At 33.5% G+C, this 17,588-nt stretch overlaps 3 protein-coding genes across 3 annotated transcripts; 1 reads left to right on the top strand and 2 right to left on the bottom strand.

The window, feature by feature from the left end:
* Positions 1 to 6,038: 6,038 nt before the first annotated feature.
* On the top strand, positions 6,039 to 6,895 carry LOC129886705 (putative lipid-binding protein At4g00165). Its single transcript, XM_055961501.1, has one exon. The coding sequence runs from the start codon at positions 6,313 to 6,315 to the stop codon at positions 6,679 to 6,681; it is 369 nt and encodes a 122-aa protein (XP_055817476.1). The 5' UTR covers positions 6,039 to 6,312; the 3' UTR covers positions 6,682 to 6,895.
* Positions 6,896 to 9,831: 2,936 nt separating this feature from the next.
* On the bottom strand, positions 9,832 to 12,448 carry LOC129886706 (uncharacterized). The gene is made up of 2 exons (XM_055961502.1): positions 11,082 to 12,448; positions 9,832 to 10,731 (listed from the first exon to the last, which is right to left on the bottom strand). The coding sequence occupies exons 1-2, from the start codon at positions 11,653 to 11,655 to the stop codon at positions 10,697 to 10,699; spliced, it is 609 nt and encodes a 202-aa protein (XP_055817477.1). The 5' UTR covers positions 11,656 to 12,448; the 3' UTR covers positions 9,832 to 10,696.
* A 3,235-nt stretch (positions 12,449 to 15,683) lies between these two features.
* Positions 15,684 to 16,683, bottom strand: LOC129884776 (root meristem growth factor 10-like). The gene is made up of 2 exons (XM_055959059.1): positions 16,464 to 16,683; positions 15,684 to 15,975 (listed from the first exon to the last, which is right to left on the bottom strand). Exons 1-2 carry the CDS (start codon positions 16,551 to 16,553, stop codon positions 15,742 to 15,744), a joined length of 324 nt encoding a protein of 107 aa, XP_055815034.1. The 5' UTR covers positions 16,554 to 16,683; the 3' UTR covers positions 15,684 to 15,741.
* Between the last annotated feature and the right edge of the window lie 905 nt (positions 16,684 to 17,588).

Raw genomic sequence — 17,588 nt, forward strand, 5'->3', positions numbered from 1 at the left:
AAATCTGCAGCAAATTCGAGTTTAGGGATCGCCAAAGCATTGAGAGATGAAAGGAATGCTCTGTCTAACCGCAATGCTTCAATCATTAGCAGTCGTTACACCGACAAATAAGGAAATAGTCAAAATGCTATGCCTCAGCTTATTTACCCAATCAGACCTAGAACCTGCAATATCTGTAAAAGAAACCTTCGAAACTCGATTTTTTTCAAAGAATATGCTTTTCAACATTCTATGACATTAATAATATGTTTCCAAGCATTTCTATGACATTAATAATATGTTTCCAAGCATGGATTGCAAGGGAGCATTCTTTAGCCATAGAAGGTCTTATATTGCAATATTTGGATGTGAACGTGCTATCCGACATTGAAATTGTTTTTCCTTTTAGTGAATTTGGCTTTTTCTGAAGAATGCAAACACTTAATTATGATATATAACAAGAAAGAAAAGATGATACATCTGCCATAGACAAAAAATAAAACAATTTTTGGAACCTAGAAGAGACGAATAATAATGCAAAAAAAGAAGGAAAACACTTGTATGATATTGTTGACAATAAGTTTAATAACAATAAAAACAATTTTATTTTATTTTTTGCAAAAAAAACATTCCACCTCCATTTGTGCTAGCCTAGTAAGGTACGTATATGGTAATGTCCTCTCTACCCCTTACCCATTAAGGGGTCTGGTTTAGTTGGGCCTGAAATATTTATGGGCCTCGTTTGGATACATCAAAATCAGGGAAATTTTTACAAATAGCAAACATTAAGCCTTAAATAGTACCTTTTAGCTATACTTTCATTATTTATGCGAAATAGCAATATTTTAATTTGCTATTCATTAAATTTCTACATTTTTTCGTCAGTAACATACAAAAAATACAGATACAAATAACTAATTTGAGTAAATTATGGAATAAAACTAATTCAACTTGGTAAAAATTGTTGAAATCACTCTCATATCATTGCACTTACACGCAAGACTTTGAAATTCAGTTTACCTTCATTCAAATTCCTTGAATCTGAAAAAACCTTCGGATCATATTATTTTTTATCAAAAATTCAAAATCGCTAATTGATTTGGAGCAACTTATCCTCGTCATTCAAGAATAATACAAAGATGGTGTTGTATTTGTGAAGACGGTTGGAATCGAAAAGTCTCAATTATTCACTACCCGAATTCAAACAAGTAATTTCTCAAAAAACTCATTGAATTTACAAAGAATTAATTGATGGATTTAATTTAGAAATTTGTATTTTGATACAAATTTGATAATATGATAGTGTTGATTGACTAAATGCGTCAGATAATTGATTGGAATAAATATTCGATAATTTGTGTTAATACAAATTAGCTTGAAATCTCAAATTGGTATGATCTCTAATGTATATTGTATATAAGTTGGTATGATCCATAATATGTTTTGAATATTATACACAATGTTGCTAATTTGTATATATATTGCTTATAGTCGTTAACTGTATACAAGATACTAGATATAGAGTATAATTGTATATTGAATACAAATTAGTTGATACTTGAATATTAAATACAAATTAGTTGATACAAATTAGTTTTTTAAAATACATAGTTCATAGATTGTGTGTACAAACCACGAGGATACAATTTCTACTTCAAAAAATATATATTTTGGAATCAAATGGTTTTTTGATTTGTAGAAATAATTTGGTAATCTCTATGTATGACCATTTAGAATAAAAATTTGTTTGAAAAATAATATACATGATAAGAAGTAGAATACCAATCTGTTTGTATATATGATGGCTAGAATATAATTGTGCTATGAATACAAATCTGATGACTAGAAAACGAATTTTCCATAAATACAAATTTTGTGTATTATGCAGCAAATATGTTAGGAATACAATGTAACCATTTTTATGAGGGATACAAATTATATATATTTTATAAGCTTGACTACAAGCTTTGAGGGATACATATAAAATCGAATTCTCATACAACTCTTTTTTTTTTAAAAAAAACATAAATTAAATTATGAAAATACAAAAAATTATTGAAATACAAAACAAAAACTAAACAAAAATCTTAATTAAAGGAAATATAGAGATACCCCGGCAATAAAATAGTTAAAAGATCCAAAAAGATACAAATCAAACCTATAAAATACTCAAAAAATTCATACTCATAAATGTAGATGTCTGATATAGTGGGATTTTGAGAAATTCTTTGTATGTCTTTTTCCATTTTGAGGAAAAAAAAAGAGAAATGATGTGACTGAGAAATATGCGGGAAAGAGAAAGAGAATATTGAGAAGAGAGAGAAATAAAATTGCTTAGAATGAGAGAGTGGGAATGAGGGAGAGTCAAAATAGGATTAATTTTAGGATATAATTAAAAACATAAAATTTGCTATAAAATCAAAATATAGTGGTATTTAATATTTTTTTTAAATTGTAGTTATGTTCTATAAATAAGTTGAGATTTTTGCTTAGTTATCTAATTTTACCCTCAAAATTATGTGTCTTACAATTGGGCCAACATTGATTTTGGGCAGTGTGTAATTCTGTGCAATATATACTCGACGGAGAGTACCGAACATGAATCCAAAGAGGCCCATATATCTCCACTTATTAAACCTGTTGAAATTCAATTAAAGATTTCTCTTTTAGTTTTAGTAAAATAATAAGCTTGACGTGACGGGCGACCTTTATATATAGTGTGTGTACAAATATGAATATCTTATCCTCCAAGTAATATTTTTATGATGTGTTTTTATTTAAATCTTACCCCTTCTCCAAGAGTCAAATCCCAATTCTCAAGCAACTGGAGATATTAGATTTTGTTAATTAACTGATTTTGGGCACATCACAAATAAAAATAATCATGGGGCATAAGTATATATTTTTCCTATCATGAGAGATATATCTCTCATATTATGTCCCGCATAATTTTAGTTTTTAAAGAACTTAATTTTTATTAGGCATAAGTCCAGTTGTTGAAGGAATTTTTTTTTAAAAAAAACAATCCATTTAAGGGATATTCATGTCATTTCAATTTTCAACTATTGAATTGCCACTTGATTTGGTATCTTACATCTACTATCTTATTTTACTTGGCAAATATTTATCTGAAAGTTAGCAAAAATATATGAAAGCAAAACGATGATTAAATTGTAATCAAACATTTTAATAAGATCAACAATAAGTTTTCCCCCTAACTATATATATATATATATATATATTTTTTTTTTTCAGTTTCATCAATTAAAAATAAATCATGTTTCTGATAGAGAATATACGAATATATAAGATTATGACAACACTAAAAGCTAGTCAAATATTGTTATGAAAAGAGTAACAAGATTTATATTTCATACATAGTTGCAAGCACTTAAATACAAACACACACTTTCAAACCCAAAACAAGAAAAAATAGAAAGGGGAGACACACTCTAATTAATAGATATATAAGAAATAAAAAAGAAACACAAAAAGCATAAAGATTTCTCACTCCCCCAAAGTAAATAACAAAATAAATCACTCTTGACCACCTTCATTTGGGTTGAAATTCTCCGGCCCATTGTTATCATAAGGCTTATTGATGAGATCCCTGGGTCTGGCCCAACTAGGATCCATGGGCCTGGCCCTTTCTTGGTGGAAAGCTTTATTATTGTATTTTTCTTCATTAGCTTCATTAGGATCTAAAGTCTTAGGCCTAGACAGGTTCGGATGGACAACTTCATTGTTCTGTTCTTCACCAGCTTCATTTCCATAGAAATTCTCAGGCCTATTATAGGTTCTCTCATGATACTTGGGCCTGAACCAGCAATCATGGGCCCAATTATCTTCATTAGGATTGAAATGATTGGGCCTACGATAGGCCTGCTCAAGCTCATGGGCCCGGTGACCTTTATTAGGATTGAAATTCTCGGGCCTACGATAGGCCTGCTCAAGCTCACGGGCCTTGACACAACCGGAATGAGCCCAGTCACCTATTCTTGGAACTCGGTAGTGTTGGGCAACATACACTCCAAAAAGAGAGCCCAAAATGAAAGTAAAGCCTCTGCCAAAGCCCATTTATGATTGTAGCTATTAATTGAAGTTTTGTCAATTGTTTATGTGCCTTAATTATGTACTAGTTTTGTAAGAGAGCTATTTTATTTATATCAATTGGGGATAACCTGCAACTGGTTCTAAGTTGGATATCTTGTCTTCCAAGTTCATTTTCTTTAATTTTATTTATTTATTTTTGTCCTCAAAGTAATGGTCACAATAAACCCCTTCTCCAAGAGTCAATTTTCCAACTCTTAATAAAGAAGTGAAACCTTAGACTTTCAACATGCATATGTTGGTGATTGGATAATTAACATAAATTATATTTTGTATTTGGTTTTCATAAATAAGATTACCGGTAAAAGTCGATGATTCATTTCTATCTTATAAGCCGCAAAAGCAAATTAAGTGACTTCTTTTATTTGTTGAGGTCTTGGTGGAAAAAGTAACTCAATACTTGTGTTGATATGGCAGCTAGGTAGAAGATATCCCATAAAACTAATTAAGGTGTACGCAATCTTAGTTCATACACCGTGATTATCAAAAAGCAAGAAGTTAGTACTTACTATATTTTTCTTTTCTTTTCTCCTGTTGTGAAGACAAGAGCTCAAGTTAGAAGAAAAATAAAGAGAGGATCTGATGAGAATCGTGTTTTACGCAAGTACTGTACTTATGTCTATAGAACATAAGCGTGGTAGATTTAAGATTATTGCAATGTGCATATAACAACAATGCACAACCTGAGTTTAAACCATTTTCTCAGTTTCTGTTAGTTAGTTATCAATGTGTCAGATAGTTAGTTAGCTGTAGATTTCAAAGTGTGTGAGCTGTGCGTGTGTATTCAATTAGTTAGCTTAAATAGTTAGTTACACAACTATCAATAATGAGCTTTCAATTAGAATTAGTTAGAAGAAGTTCAAGTATATGTGTATATATAGATCAACAAGTTGTACATTGTGTGATTGAGATCAATAAATATTTCTCTTCTCCTTTCTGAGTTTTCCTTTCTCCCTTCTCTCTCTCTCTGAGTTTCAATTTCCTTTCTCTGAGTTCATTAATGGATGATTGAGATTATTCACTTAGTTTTCACAAAGATTTAAAAGTTATATAATTTACTGTTATCTTTTATGTGAATCTATCATCATGGAGATTGATATGGTGTCAATCTGATCTATTTTGGATTTTGAGTCAACTATCGAACTTCTCAATTTCATGTAAACAAATGGAGCATCAAGTAAAACAGATTTAATGAATACTTAGTTTTAAGAAAGTTAATAAGAATTTTGAATCATGTGGTTTTGAATTTTAGATATGTATCTTTTAATTTTGTGGTCTTAAACATGTCATGTGAAAAGTTGAAATTGAAAAGTGGTCAAAAAAAATTAAAACATCTTTTTTGAGATGGACTTAAAAAAGAAAGTACGACAAATAAATTAAAACGGAAGGAATAATAAGAAGACAACAAAAGACTAATCAAAGGAAAAGGAAGTGAAGGAAGTTACGAGATTCGAACCCTGGTTAAAAGCAAATGATGAACATGTAAAGGCTTAGTTGAACCTGTGTACCAGCAAAAACTTTGTTAGTCCGAGTACCATTTATATTTCCATCAATGTTCTTTTGATTAAAACCTACATCACGTGCGCAATATTTTCCGTGGTGGGGTGTGGTAGGGCACCCAAGACCGAAGACGTCGGTCCACCTCTATATTTATCCTCCTCTTCTTGCTGATTCTCTAATGGTTAAATATGTTGCATTGGTAGAAAAAATAAAAAGAAAGACATGATAAGAACTGATCGCCACGTCTATAATATGCAGTGACATAAGCATCTCCATCAATAAGCTGTTACTAAAATATCCACATTTGCCTTCTTATTAACCTATTCCAAATGAATGATGCAGAATAATTTGAAAATCTTCACGTTTAATCACATTGGCGATGGGGCAAGACATCAATATATATTGAAATCTAAATTTGAGATAACAAGTTGATGGTTTTGTAGGACTTGTAGCCTTACAATGCACATGGCTATATAGTGTGCCAAAATTGACCTACCAAGCTATAATTGTGAACTTCATTTACTTCCAATTCATTCCTTATCTTCAAAATTCATACAAATATCTCTGCCACTCCCACACAATCCTCAGAACCACAACTGGCCACTAGTTAGTATACCTATATATCCAACAAACTGAACCTCATAAATTCCCAAAATGAACCTAAATTTGGTACAAAAGTTCATCAAAATATTTGTACAAGCTTAGCTAGCTACTTACTAAAAAATGTTTGGTTCTAAGGTAATTTCTTTTTTTATTTTGTTTAATGTAGTGTTTTTCACTTGTGTTTCATCTCATAATACACCATGCCCTCCAACACCAACAAAAGCACCATCCAAGTGCCCTAAAGATACCCTAAAGTTTGGTATTTGTGGAGATTGGCTTGGGCTGATTCATGAGGTCATTGGAGCAAAACCAAGCAGCCAATGTTGTGCTCTTTTGGAAGGGATAGCAGATGTTGAAGCTGCTTTGTGCTTATGCACAGCCATTAAGGCCAATGTTTTGGGTGCCCTTAACCTTAAAATTCCCATTGCCATCAGTATGGTTCTGAATTCTTGTGGAAAGAAAGTGCCTAAAGGCTTTAAATGTGCTTGACGATCCTTCCTTTAGTCGTGTATGCAGGATTTTACTCGAGCAGTGTCCATTTATTAGCACACAATTCGACTTGTAACTGAGTTTGGATCTAGAATTATGTTGTTCTTAAGGCTTTTCTTCCTCACAAATTGTTGATATATCCTTTGTATAATTTTCAAGTAGTGTTAGTTTATTGTTGATATACATATAGTTAAATTTAATTATTTTACAAATATATCTATAAGTATTTTTTTTTTAATTTGTTGTAAAGCGATATCAAATGACAGCCCTATTAAAGGTTGTCGTTCCTGTCATTTATAGTCCCGCTTAATTAACCATTTTTCCATCCTATTTTTTAATTTGCTCTTTCTTTTAATTCCTCCAAGAAATAATCTTTTGGGTCAATTTGGTGCAAAGAATGAAAGAGGTCCATTCTTTTCCTAATGAAGCGAGAATGACATACTAATAAAATACAAATCATTTTTTCACCAAATTAGAATTTGCAAAGGATTTTTTCCATCACCACTTATTTAATTTTGTCAAAGTTTATGTGAATATGAGTGAAAACTCCATTGATGGAGAACAATGAAGCTAGAGAGAAGATAGAATGAAAAACGTGATTTAGGGAAATGAAAATTGAACTCTATTCCTCCTTCGTTCAGTATATATACACATATATGCAAAGATGAAAAATATCTTCTAATAATGTGACAACTAAGACTCAACTAATTCTCTAACTAACTCTGACTAATTTCTGTTAGTCAGCACTCTAACTAACTGTACATAACAAAAGTGTATTAATTAATTAGAAACTACAACTAATCTCAACACCCCCCTCAAGTTGGAAGGGAGATGCTACCAGACAACTTGTGTGAAATGGCTGAGTGTTTGGGTCCAGTTAAGCTCTTGGTCAAGATGTCAGCTAGTTGTTTGTCAGTTGAGATGTGGTGAAGACTCACAAGTCCTTCCTGTAGTTTATCTCGAACAAAATGACAGTCGACCTTTATATGTTTGGTTCGCTCATGGAAAACAGGGTTCTTTGCAATGCTTGACTATCACAGAAAACTGAGATAGGTTGAGGAGGTGTTTCACCTAATTCATGGAGCAGTCGTTCAAGCCAAACTAACTCTCCAACCACTTTTCTTACTGCTCTATATTCTGCCTCCGCTGAAGAGAGTGATACAGCGGTTTGCTTTTTAGATTTCCAGCTCACAGGGCAGTTCCCCATGAAGACTATGTATCCACTTACTGACCTTCTGGAGTCAGGGCATGCATCCCAATCAGAGTCACAATAGGTAGTAATGGTGTAGTTAGGATCTTTGGATAGGTAAATTCCCAGTGTGGGATTATTCTTCAGATACCTCAACACATGGAAGGCAGCCTTCAAATGTGGTTCTCTGGGTGTCTGCAAGAACTGGCTGAGGTGCTGTACACTAAAAGCAATATCCAGCCTAATATTTTGTAAGAAAATTTAACTTTTCCACTAACTTCATATAATATGTTGGATCAGCCAGCAATGTCCCTTCATGTTACTTCAACTTGACAACAGCATCAAGAGGAGAGGTAGTTGGACTGTAGTGAATACAATCAAATTCTTTGATCAGATCTGTAGTAAACTTTCTCTGTGTAATGAGCACTCCATCTTGCTTGTAAAGGATTTCCAATCCCAAGAAATAATGGAGATTTCCTAGATCTTTAATTTTGAATTGGTCATGTAAGAAGGACTTCAAAGATGAGATTTCAGCCGAATCAGTCCCTGTCAGAATTACATCATCAACATACACAGCCACAAACACTATGGTTGACTTATCCTTCTTGTAGAACAATGAATAGTCACTGGTAGAGTATGAGTATCCTCTTAAATACTGTGCCTCTGCTAATTTCTCATACCACTGCCTGCTAGCTTGTTTTAACCCATATAGGAACTTATTAAGTTTGCAAACAAGTCCCTTTTCATTCACTTGGAGACCTTGTGGGAGATCCCTGTAAACCTTTTCATTTAGATCTCCATGCAAGAATGCATTATTTACATCCAGCTGATACAATTCTTAACCCTTCTTGACAGCTAAACTGATCAGGGTCCTAACAGTGGTCATCTTGACTACTGGGGAGAATGTCTCTGTGTAATCAATGACAGTTTGTTGGGTGTATCCCTTAACCACAAGCCTAGCTTTGAATCTCTCCACTGATCTATCAGCCTTATGTTTGAACTTGTAAACCCACTTGCATCCAATTGTCCTCTTACCTTTAGGTAAATGAACTAAATTTCAGGTATTGTTAGCATGCAAAGCTGCAAATTCAAGTGTCATTGTTGATTGCCAAGCAGAGCTCATGACTGCCTCCTCATATGAGTTTGGCTCACTGTCATAAGTGATGTTTCTTACTAGTTGCTGACTCTCAGAATCAAAATTGGTGAGGGAAACATATTGGTCATTGGTGATGTCAGGTGGGTGGTAAGATGATGACTGTGGTTGTAAATTGGGTAAGGTATAGGTGTATTCACTGAGATAACTTGCGACAGAATGGGTCTTACTTGTTCTTCTAGGTGCAGGAGGAGAAGGAGGATGTGAACTAGAGGGGATGGAAGCAGTGACTTGAGGTGAACCAGATATTGCTGGGCTAGATGGTGAAGGGATCTCATCAAGTGAGGTTCCTGTGTTATTGAAAATATCATGTGGCAAGTTAGTATCAGCAGTGTTATTTGTGACAGTAATGGGGTTGTCTTTATTTATTTCATTCATTTCATGAGTTTTATTCAAAGTATTATTTGTGAACTTTGCTATTGCAGAGCTAGTATTAAGATGTCTCAGCATAGAAATGAAACTAGAGTAAGAAAAAGAAAGAACAAAAGGAAAAACATTTGCATGAAACAATACAACTCTTGAAATGTGTATTTGCTTGGTGCTCAAATCTAGTACCCTGTATCCTTTTGTGTTGAAAGGATATCCAATGACTATGTGGGGAGATGATCGAGGTTCAAATTTGTCTTTATGAGTTTTGAGAGTGCTAGGAAAACACAGGCATCCAAAAGATCTTAAATGGGAATATGTGGGTGGTTTTTGGTATAGTACTTCAAAAGGAAAACTGTTTTGGATAGCTGAGGAAGGTAATCTGTTGAGTAGGTAAGTTACAGTCAAAATACATTCCCCCAATAACTCATAGGTAGTTTGGACTGGTACAACAAGCTTCTAGCAGTCTCAAGTAGATATTTTTGCGTTCTTTCCACTACACCATTTTGTTGTGGTGTGTATGGACAGGTTCTTTAGTGTATGATGCCTTTGGTTTGTAGGAAAATAGTGGTTTCTTTATTGACAAACTCCAGACCATCATCAGTTCTAATGGTCTTAATGGTGGTGTTGAATTGATTTTCTATCAGAGATGTAAAGGCCTTTATGGTCTCTAAAGAATTGCTTTTGCAGCTAAGTAGTTGGGTCCAAGTTGACCTACTATAATCATCAACTATTGTGATGAAGTATTTGTAATTATCATGGGTTGATATATGGTATGGCCCTTATAAGTCTATGTGGAGGAGATCAAAAATCTTTGTGGAAGAGGGTGTAATGCTGGATGGGAAAGGTAATCTTGCTTGTCTGGCCATAAGACAGACAGTACATTGAAAGGGCTATTTGGGTGAAAGCTAACAGGTATGGTATGGATGCCCTTCATCTTGATAAAATGAACATGTTCTAGTCTGGTGTGCCACAAGTAATCTACACTATTTTCATGAGATGTACATAAGGAGATATGCTTGACAGCAGAAGTAATAGGGAATTTCTCATCACAACAAATTGACCTACTACTACACTTGACTGGCACAGAGCAATCAATAATAGTAATAGAGGATTTCATATCTCAACAAGCTGTTTTATTACTTGGAATGGAAGAATTTACAGGCGAGTAAGCATGATGTAAAGCGTGTTTATTTGAAACATGTAAGGAAGAACAAGTAGTAGGAGAAACAGATGGGACATCAGGACAATCAGTAGAAATGTCAGCAGGGTATTTTGAGCAGAAGAAGTAAAGGCCATTCCTTGCTCTACCAATCACCAGAGGACTCTTCAGTGAAGGGCCCTGCATAAAGCATGAGACATCATTAAAAATGATTATTCTTTTAGTGTGGGAATATAAGTAATGCACTGACATTAGGTTGAATTTGAAAGTAGGAATAAACAATACTTTGTATAAAGTTAGTGTTGAATTTAAACATGCATCCCCAATTTTTGTCACTTTAACTCTATAGCCATTAGGTAATGTGACTAGGAAGGGATAAGGCAAAGTCCTGATGTTGCTAAGTAAAGCCTTATTAAAAGTCATATGGTTTGAGGCTCCAGAGTCTATAATCTAGGATTCAGCAGTTAGTTTGAAACATCCACATGAAAGATCACCAATCTTAGTAATGGAAGAATGACATGCCAAGATACCTGCAAAATTCACAGCTCCACTCATGATATTATCCAGAGTGTCCTTGGTACTTCCGGATGTACCTTGCACCTGAACATTTTCAAGCAACCTCACCAGATGATCATATTGGTCCTTGGTTAAGCTTTGAGTTCCATGGCTGGGATTATGAGAATGATTTCCAGCAATGTTGTCCAGTGGCACCTCACATTTGGTGTGGGCATTTGCAGCTGATCCAGAGTTTCTTCCCCTTGTGAACTTGAAGTTTTGGGGAAAATCATGCAGTCTGTAGCACTTGTTTTCTGTATGCCCAAACTTCTTACAGTAATCACAGAAGAAGTTTGCTTTGTTGACATCAGGAATGGGATAAGTGTTCTTATTGGCATTCTGAAAATGAGTTGAAGAGCCTCTGTGGGTATTATTTCCATTCTTGTTGTGTGAGTAGTTTTTTTTGAAATTACCATTCCTAGAATTACAGGAACTAGCACTGAGAAATGTGGAAGAGGAACTAGCACTGAGAGATGTGGAGACCAAATTCATTCGATTAGATGGCTTGGCTTCTCTTTGTTTGACTAATATAGAGAAAGTTTGTGTCATAGTTGGTAGTGGACGTTGACATCCAATTTTGGCTGACAATGCTTAAAATTAACTACTTCAATCTATCAAACAAAAAACTCAATTATTCAATCATATTTCAATTTTTTGGTTCCGAGCCTCCTCCCTTTCCTCATTTTCAAACTCTCTCTCTCTCCTCTCTTGTTCCTCCTCAAGAAAAAGACACCATTTTTTTAAAACTTATTTACTAACAACCAAAGACCACACTTTTTCTTCTCCACACTCTGCCTCACCCTCACTACAACTATGCTGTAAATAGCTATTATCAAAGGAAGGTACATCTAGTGCTAGTTGTTACTTCAAAAGGAACTGCAACTTTGACATCAACGGGACCAGCTTCTAAAGTTCCCTCATTTATCCACTAATCCTTTTTATTCATTTTCTCACTTTCAAAGATTTATTGTTAACTTTTTCTTCTTGTTTTTAATCATCAGCCACTGTCTCTGGATGTTTATATCAATCCACTGCTGGGTATGTTTTTAAAACTGATGTTATATGTTATGTTAAAACAGTCTCTCTGTCTACCACCCACGAACCAGCCCACCACCAAACAACAGCTCGACTCCTACGAGTTACGAACGACCCGAAGCTCGAACTTCGGCGAAACCCATTAACAGCCTCCACGTCTCCGTCACAAACAATAGCAGCTCCGGCGAAGCTTCAAAGCTCCGGCGGTCAGATTCTCTCTTGGTTTAATTTTGTTTTAAATCTTGAGTAATATTCATATCTGTTCTATTCTTACTTCTAATTATTGTTATCATTTTGGGTCTTGGGTTTCCGGATTTGTTTCTTTTTTGGTTGATTTAATTTTGTTCATTATGTTATTCTTCTGTTGAAATTCGTTTTTCCTCTATTATAGTTTATTATTTGTTGCTTCAATTTCTATTATTGTTCTATTGTCATTAATGTTTGGTTACTTTTGATTTATTTTGGAATTAATTGTATATAGTTTTTTTCTAAGAATTTCCAGTAGCTATTTGTTATTATTTAATTACTGTTGTTATTATTTCATTATATTGTTATCCTCTGTTTGCTGCATAGAACTTAAGATTGTCTTTACTTAGTTTTCATAATATTTTGTGTTTGCAAAAAGTTAAAATCGGTCAATGAAAAAATCTCTCCATCGATTTTTGAGGCTTCTCCGTTTTAAAAGACGGAAATTTTAGCTTAAGTTTACATTATATATTATATATTACAAATTGAAATTGGCCGAATAAAAAATTATTATCGATTTCTAAGACCTTTCAAGTTCATAAGAAGGGTTTTATTTTTGAGTTGTTATTATTATTATTATTATTTATTCATTACTAACATTTTCACTAAGTGTCTTTAAAGGTAGATACCCAGAGTTTCCTCTCGAAGAAGCTATTCAAATTAAATTCAAATAATATTTTTAATTTGTTATTGTATATATTATTGGCTTTAGACAAATATTAGACTGTTTTTAATATTATATTTTTATTTATTTTTTGTGTATATTTTATGTTTATACTTGTGCATCATTCCACAGTTGTGGATTCTGAATGATGATAATACCTTTCTTTCAAAATCACTTGAACCTCTTACCTATAATCTACTGGTTTCGTTGATATTTTTATAAATAATTAAATAGTTTCTTAATTATCATAAAATTAGATAGCGACTCCTTAAAATAATATTTTTTTAATTTTTTTTTTTAAATCGCGTCTTATTCGTAAAAATAGAGATATAACAATGGATTCATCATTAGAATGCTGCCTCGCACAATGGTGTAGACCTCGTTAAGTCCCATTAAGAACTGAATGAGCTTTCGATCCTGCTCAGCCTTATGCATTTTTGCCTTAGTACCACAATTGCAAAGGCATGCACATTGAGCGTTGGCGTCCAGGGGGTTGAGTTGTTCCCAAAATCGTCTAATTCTAGAGTAGTACCCTGTCCAGATTTTCCTGAGCGAGGTCGTTAATCTCCTGTTGAAGCTGATACAGTTTCGCACCGTTAGTTTGATCGTATCTATTTTCTAATTCGTCCCACAATTCCTTTGCATTATTGACATACTGCAGGCTGTCAGCTAAGTCCTTTGAAAGAGAGTTGAGAATCCACGACGTGACCGTGTCAGCGCATTGTTTCCACTGAGCAAACGTAGGTGAATTTTCAGCTGATTTCTGCATTTTTTCATTGATGAAGCCTACTTTGTTCTTCACGGATAGAGCACGGAGGACACCTCTTCTCCAGAATCTGTATCCAGTCCCATCGAAAACTACCGGTATGATTACAGATCCAGCGTTCTCCGAGGGGTGCATGTACAGGGGTTCGCTGGAATTAACAACTTGCTGAGCTTGATTTTCCGATGCGTCTGAGTTCGGAGCCATGAGATTGATAGAGATTGATGAAATTAAAACGATGAAGTTTCAGATCCAAACACCAAAAAACTAAGGAGAGAAGAAAAATAATGAGATTTCGCAGTTGAGACGAAGGAAGAAAAATGAATTGAATGAGAAACTAATTGAACCCTATTCCTCCTTCGTTCAGTATATATACACATATATGCAAAGATGAAAAATATCTTCTAATAATGTGACAACTAAGACTCAACTAATTCTCTAACTAACTCTAACTAATTTCTGTTAGTCATCACTCGAACTAACTGTACATAACAAAAGTGTATTAATTAATTAGAAACTACAACTAATCTCAACAAATATCATTTACGGATCTTGGTACAGCTAGAAACAACAATATATAATTGCTTATAGATAAAAAAAGGAAAGCCAAATATAAATTCCGGAAAATATGCTCTTACTACATAAAAGAAAATATATAAGATAAGACTGCAAGTAATTCCTATTCAAATTAAAGCACGTGTACAAACATTTTACCAACCACGACCAACCCCTCCCTACTCCTATCCTTGTCCTTATTGCTCCTTTTCTCCAACCATTTTACGTGTCCTAGTCCCGACTCAATTCCCACTTTCCCCACATATTATGATATGATGAATTTAGTATCTATATATTAACAATATATGTAAAATATATTCACACAATTAGAATGATTAATGGTAAATAATTGTTAAGTCCCTAGTATATACTATAATTTATCAAGAGTTACAAACTACCCTGACGATATGTAACAAATTCTGATGGAATTATATTGACTTGACATTGATAGTGGGAATATGTGTCTGTTGCCATTTGGCATATGGTCATATAAGCAGAAAAAATTGTACCATTCAATACAACAAGACAAGTATTGAGAAGTATGTTTGCTAAGGTCTAAGGATATGCATGCTTCCTTATGTTGAATGTAAGTAGGTAGACGCATTGAAGAAAATGATCAAAAATGCAACTTAAAGGATTATATACTAACAACGGAGACTTTTTTTAGTTATGAAACATTTATTGAGCAACTCAGGCAGATGATACGCCCTCCATTATTATTTGAAGGCTAAAATTTACGTCCTCCTCCAATATCACTATCTATATACTCTTCTATTGTGATCCATACGCGAGTAGGGGTACTCTATGACTAACCCCACAAATTGTGGATTATATTTTAATAGGAAAAAAAAACTAATTACTGAAGAGGTTTAAGAAGATCAATGTAAACCATGCATATGAAATAGCCACTTTGTTTCATCAATCAAAGAAGGAGCCTATTACTAATTAATTAGGCTCCTTATAAGATTCATTTCTTAGGATTATCATATGTCAAATTACCTTATTAACGATCAATAGATAAGACTCTTAAAGACTATTCTAATTAATTAAGAAGGAGCATAGTTAAATATGAACTATTCAAGAAGGTAACTCATACTCAAATTTCCATTATAATTAAGTAGAATTAATATACATTGGATAGAAAACAGTGGTACGCACGTACGCACTCTAATATGAACTAGATATAAAAGTTCAGGGGTATATATATATATATATCAGCCATCAAAATGTATAATTAAGAGCCCAACAACTTCAAATTGAGCTCAAATTAGTTAATGTACTCAACTGGTTTCATGATGATAAAATTAACTTCCTCCAAAATTCATGTTAGATACTCGATTAGAAAATTAATCATCCCGGCGCGGCCTCTTAATTAATTGTGAACAGGAGGATGTGTTCTTGCTGGTAAATAATCCAAGTTAAACTCTGGTGGTGGATCTTCCCTTTTCTGCTGATGAACCTTCCAAGTAACTGAAACTCCGTAACGATGATTATCATGATCTTTTTCTTCTTTCTCGACGCTACTATTTGGCTCTGCTAATGAGGGTTTTGCTTTTACATCCGTTGGAGTACTGGAAACCCTATCAACATTTGGTTTCTCTTCATTCTGCGAGAAAAATACCCCATTTTTAGTTTCAACTTCGTCAAGATATAAATGATACACAAATTGTCTGTGCAAGAGAGTAATAACGATAGGCAAGTAAGGGTCGGGTATATGAAGTAATCTTCGTTGTCCATGCCATAGAGGCAATGATGGAGCCACAATCAAAGAAGGGGTTCAATTGAATCCCTTTCATCTGAAAAGTGTACTCCTGTGCAGATAGGGCTAAAATGATATTTTTGGTATATATATTTATTAACTATTGAATCACCTTGTGTAGTGATGAAGATAGTTTAGAAATTGCCTTAAAGTCAAATCGCCTTATGAAAATTTCTGGCTTCACCATTAAATAGACGCTGAAAATTCATATAATCAATTGACCCCAAATGTTTGTGATAGGGGGTCTAGTTATTGTAGTTATTGTTATTGCAAATTTCTTAGAGATCAAGAAAGTGAAAATATTATAAATGAATATAGGTAGAAATAAAACAAACCTTGTTGAGGACACCAAGTGAACGAGCATTACATGCAGGAAATAGAAGGAAAATCATCATGAGAAGAGTAGTGATTTTGGTGATTGACATTTGAACGTGAAAATCCCCGTTGGGTCTACTATGTTTGAAGTAGTACTGATTCAAACAAGATGAAATTAAAATTGTTGTTGGCTGGATTTTGAATGAAGATTACGCGTACTATATACTAATATAAATACTTTAAGCAAGAAAAATGAGCATTAAATGCGGACTTTGGAAGAACTTAAAGGGATTTGATAGGAGAACATGCAAATGTAAGGGAGATAGGAGTAAGATGGCAAAATAAAGATATGGGTGGCCTCAAATATGTCTCTTTCAAATATATTGGGTCCCAAAGATATAAACATCTCACTAGAGGAAAGTAAACAAATCAAAGTCAGAACCCTTGAGCTAAATATAATATACTACTCCCTCTCTCCTTTCTAATTTCTGTGAAAATATTTAACTATGCACGAAATTTAAATATGAAAGAAAAGATTTTGAAACTTGTGATCTGTAATAAGTCAAATATTTATGTATCTATAAATAATTTCATTAAGGATAAAATAAAAATTTTAAAATTAATTTATTTATAAATATATAAATATGTCATTCTTTTGTAGAGAGCTGAGAAAAGGAGAGATACAAGAATGCAAGAGCCTGTCCGATATTTGTATCGACCGAGGTAATTATTCATTGGCCTTGTCCTCGTATGAAGTTAAAACTATGGTTTTGTGGTTAATGGCTCTCCTGGTTTCTCGCTTGGTTCCACCATCTGTTACCTTGAAAATCCTTAACAAACATTATTCTATTCAAAAGGTATTATGCAAAAAGTGAAAAACATTTTTACATTACTATATATATATATACGTTATCTAACATATTAATTGTTATATAGCGCGTTTATACATGTCCCTAGTTCCTTCTACATGCATGCTTCATATATATATATAAGCAGAATGATCAATTAGATATAGGTTAATGGGAATATTTTCATGCTCTTGAGTCTTGATATATCCTTGGGGATGCTGGAAGCCTATTTGCATATGAATAATGAATGGAGTAAAAAGCTTTATATCAGAAGTTAATACTCCGTTCGTTTCATTT

Source organism: Solanum dulcamara, chromosome 4 (genome assembly GCF_947179165.1).
Source record: "Solanum dulcamara chromosome 4, daSolDulc1.2, whole genome shotgun sequence".
Taxonomy (NCBI): domain Eukaryota; kingdom Viridiplantae; phylum Streptophyta; class Magnoliopsida; order Solanales; family Solanaceae; genus Solanum; species Solanum dulcamara.